This window comes from Muntiacus reevesi, chromosome 3 (assembly GCF_963930625.1).
Source record: "Muntiacus reevesi chromosome 3, mMunRee1.1, whole genome shotgun sequence".
In the NCBI taxonomy this organism is placed as follows: Eukaryota; Metazoa; Chordata; class Mammalia; order Artiodactyla; family Cervidae; genus Muntiacus; species Muntiacus reevesi.
The window spans coordinates 129726904-129730109 of record NC_089251.1 but is presented as its reverse complement, the minus strand read 5'-3'; the positions used below and the strand labels follow the sequence as shown (position 1 = coordinate 129730109).

General features: G+C 65.9%; 1 protein-coding gene across 1 annotated transcript; it reads left to right on the top strand.

Annotated features, from left to right (window-relative positions):
* Window positions 1-699: 699 nt before the first annotated feature.
* CDK5R2 (cyclin dependent kinase 5 regulatory subunit 2) lies at window positions 700-1821 on the top strand. Its single transcript, XM_065927652.1, has one exon. The coding sequence runs from the start codon at window positions 700-702 to the stop codon at window positions 1819-1821; it is 1122 nt and encodes a 373-aa protein (XP_065783724.1).
* The last annotated feature ends 1385 nt before the right edge of the window (window positions 1822-3206 follow it).

Below are 3206 nucleotides of genomic sequence, written 5' to 3'. Positions count from 1 at the left end.
AGAGGGAATCCACCGACTGCTAGATTGGAGGAGCTGGTGCAGTGCGACCCAGCTGGGGCCTGGGCGCCTTGATGAAAGCACTCGCCTCGATGAAGCAGCTGCCCACGCTGCGCCCCCACCCCCACCCCCGCCCCAGCACATAATCAAAAGGGGAGGAAGGCTGTTCCCATGGCATCTCTGCTATCGCGATCCAGTGCATCAAAACAAGTTGACTCAGGGCCCTAGGGCCTCTAGGGGTAGGTGGGAGCAGCCTCCCACACCCACCCACCCACCGTCTCTGACCCTGACGAGGTCCTCGAACCAGCCACCTCCTCCTCCTTTTGCCTTTCTGGTGAAGGGACTGGACCAGAGACCAAGACATGGGGATGGGCGGAACTTGAGGTTGGCATGAGAGATTCTATTGGTCAGCGCAGCTGCCGGTTAGGAGGACAGCTTGGGCAAGGATTGGCTGCGTGAGACGGGGCGTGGCGCGGCGAAGACTGGGCCCAAGGGGTGGGGCTGACGCTGCAGCTGGCGCAGCTCAGACCCGGAGCAGCCGGCGCAGAACACCCAAAGCAGCCGCGTTCCACTGCCCGTTCCCGCGCCCGGGCCGGGGCTGGGCCCCCACCGCCGGGTCCCCGGGGGCTGCAGCAGAGGCGGCGGGCAGGGGCGCCGCCCGCGGTTCCCGCCGGGGCCCGGGCGCCGGCCCCGCTCTGCAGGATGGGCACGGTGCTGTCTCTTTCCCCCGCCTCCTCGGCCAAGGGCCGGAGGCCCGGCGGGCTGCCCGAGGAGAAGAAGAAGGCGCCGCCCGCGGGAGACGAGGCGCTGGGGGGCTACGGGGCGCCGCCAGCGGGCAAGGGCGGCAAAGGCGAGAGCCGGCTCAAACGGCCGTCCGTGCTCATCTCCGCGCTCACCTGGAAGCGCCTTGTGGCCGCGTCCGCCAAGAAGAAGAAAGGCAGCAAGAAGGTGACGCCCAAGCCAGCGTCCACCGGCCCCGACCCCCTGGTCCAGCAACGCAACCGCGAGAACCTTCTCCGCAAAGGTCGGGATCCCCCCGACGGCGGCGGCGCCGCCAAGCCCCTGGCGGTGCCCGTGCCCACCGTGCCCGCGGCCGCCGCCACCTGCGAGCCGCCGTCGGGGGGCAGCGCCGGCGCTCCGCCGCCAGGCTCGGGCGGAGGGAAGCCGCCGCCGCCGCCGCCCCCAGCCCCGCAGGCGGCGCCGCCGGTCCCTGGTGGCTCGCCGCGGCGGGTCATCGTGCAGGCTTCTACCGGCGAGCTGCTGCGCTGCCTGGGCGACTTCGTGTGCCGGCGCTGCTACCGTCTCAAAGAGCTGAGCCCAGGCGAGCTGGTGGGCTGGTTCCGTGGAGTGGACCGCTCGCTGCTGCTGCAGGGCTGGCAAGACCAGGCCTTCATTACGCCCGCCAACCTGGTGTTCGTGTACCTGCTGTGCCGCGAGTCGCTGCGCGGGGACGAGCTGGCGTCGGCCGCCGAGCTGCAGGCCGCCTTCCTCACCTGCCTCTACCTCGCCTACTCCTACATGGGCAACGAGATCTCCTACCCGCTCAAGCCCTTCCTCGTGGAGCCCGACAAGGAGCGCTTCTGGCAACGCTGCCTGCGCCTCATCCAGCGGCTCAGCCCTCAGATGCTGAGGCTCAATGCCGACCCCCACTTCTTCACGCAGGTCTTCCAAGACCTCAAGAACGAGGGCGAGGCCTCCGCCAGCGCCGGGGGTCCACCCAACGCGGGCGCACCCGCGGCTCCCTCCACCTCCTCCTCCTCCTCGGCCGCCAGGGACAGCTGCGCGACTGGAGCCAAGCACTGGACTATGAACCTGGACCGCTAGGGATAACCCAGGGCCGCGCCCGCCCCCCGCCCCAGCCCCTAACACACACTCGGAGCCCCCAGGACCATCAAGCTGCCGCCGCTGCTACCGCCGCTCCGCGCCGTGGCCGGAGGAGGAGCCGCCCCTGCCCCGCAGGGGAAGGTGGAGGCCAGGATGCCAGAGGCCTCGGCGTTTGGATTTGCTGGGCGCAGGGTGGGGGTGGGGGATGAGCGCGGGAGAGGAACCCCTAACCTCACCCTTTCTATCTGTCTGCGCTCCCATCTCTCCAATTCTGCCCGGGTCTTCCCCTTCCCTTCTCTGTGTAAGTCCGTCTCCCTCGGACTTGTATTTCTTCATCTCCTTCCTGTATCTTCACCTTCCCTCCTCCCTTCATCTTTTGCCCTCCCACCTTCCTCCTCGCAGTTCCACTTTCCATTCCTTGGGTGTGTGTTTCCGTCTCCATATTACCCACTACCTGACTCGCTCTCATTGCCCCGTTTCTTTCTGCACCTCTGTCCCCATTTCCCCTTCTTCTTTTTTCCTCGCTCCTGGCATGTGTCACCATCTTCCCCCTCTCGTCTACCTTCCCCCCTCTCCGCCTGTGTTAGCTTGCATTTCTCTCTCCGACTGCGACCCCGTATTCTCCTCCCCAGACCGAAGGGAACATGAGTTCTTGATTGGGATCGGCTTAGGTACAGCAGAAATTGCAACCCTGGGAGCCCAAACAACCACCAGGATGGTCCTTCGCCCCATCCCCACCACCTATCCCCACCTTTTCCAACGTGTTGCATGCCGGGAGTTGGGGGGAGGGGGATGCCACCTTCAGGAGGCTGAGGTTTGGGAGCAAAAATCAACCTAGGAGGTCACCCCGGCGGTGGCGGCGGCGCCTCAGCAGAAGGGTGGGAGGAGACAGAATACTCTTCTTACTCTGAGGGAGGAGCACCCCTCTTCCTTGCCCTTAGGTGTTTTTGTCCTCCCCACCCACCCCCACTTTTAATTTATTTGGTTGTTTCCGGAGGGAGGGGGGAGGGGTGGGGTGGGCCCGGAACTGTCTGAGGTGCTGATCTGAGGCCGGACCAGAATTCTCCTGGGAGGGTACCAGGGACTGGGTTGGGCCTGGTGCCGTGTCCAAGGTGCCAATGATGCGGGCCGACGGTGCGGGCCGCATTGTCTGTCTGTCCGTCTGTCCGGGAGAGAACTATAAAGCGCTGGAAGCGCCTGCAGATGTTTTTGCGCCAGCCTTTTTTTGGGCCTTGGGAGGGAGGGAGCGGGAGTGGAACTATCGCAGGCAGGGCCCTAGGGCCCCCGCGGGCCTAGTGGGGAGGGGTCGAGTCCCTGAGAACGGCTACTGTTTCCGTCACCCCTCCCCCCACTGACTTCCATCTTACAGAGAGCAAAGTGAAGGA

Bases quoted from the DNA above. Each gene is read 5' to 3' on its own strand.
- CDK5R2 (XM_065927652.1), top strand. From the start codon at position 700: ATGGGCACGGTGCTGTCTCTTTCCCCCGCCTCCTCGGCCAAGGGCCGG.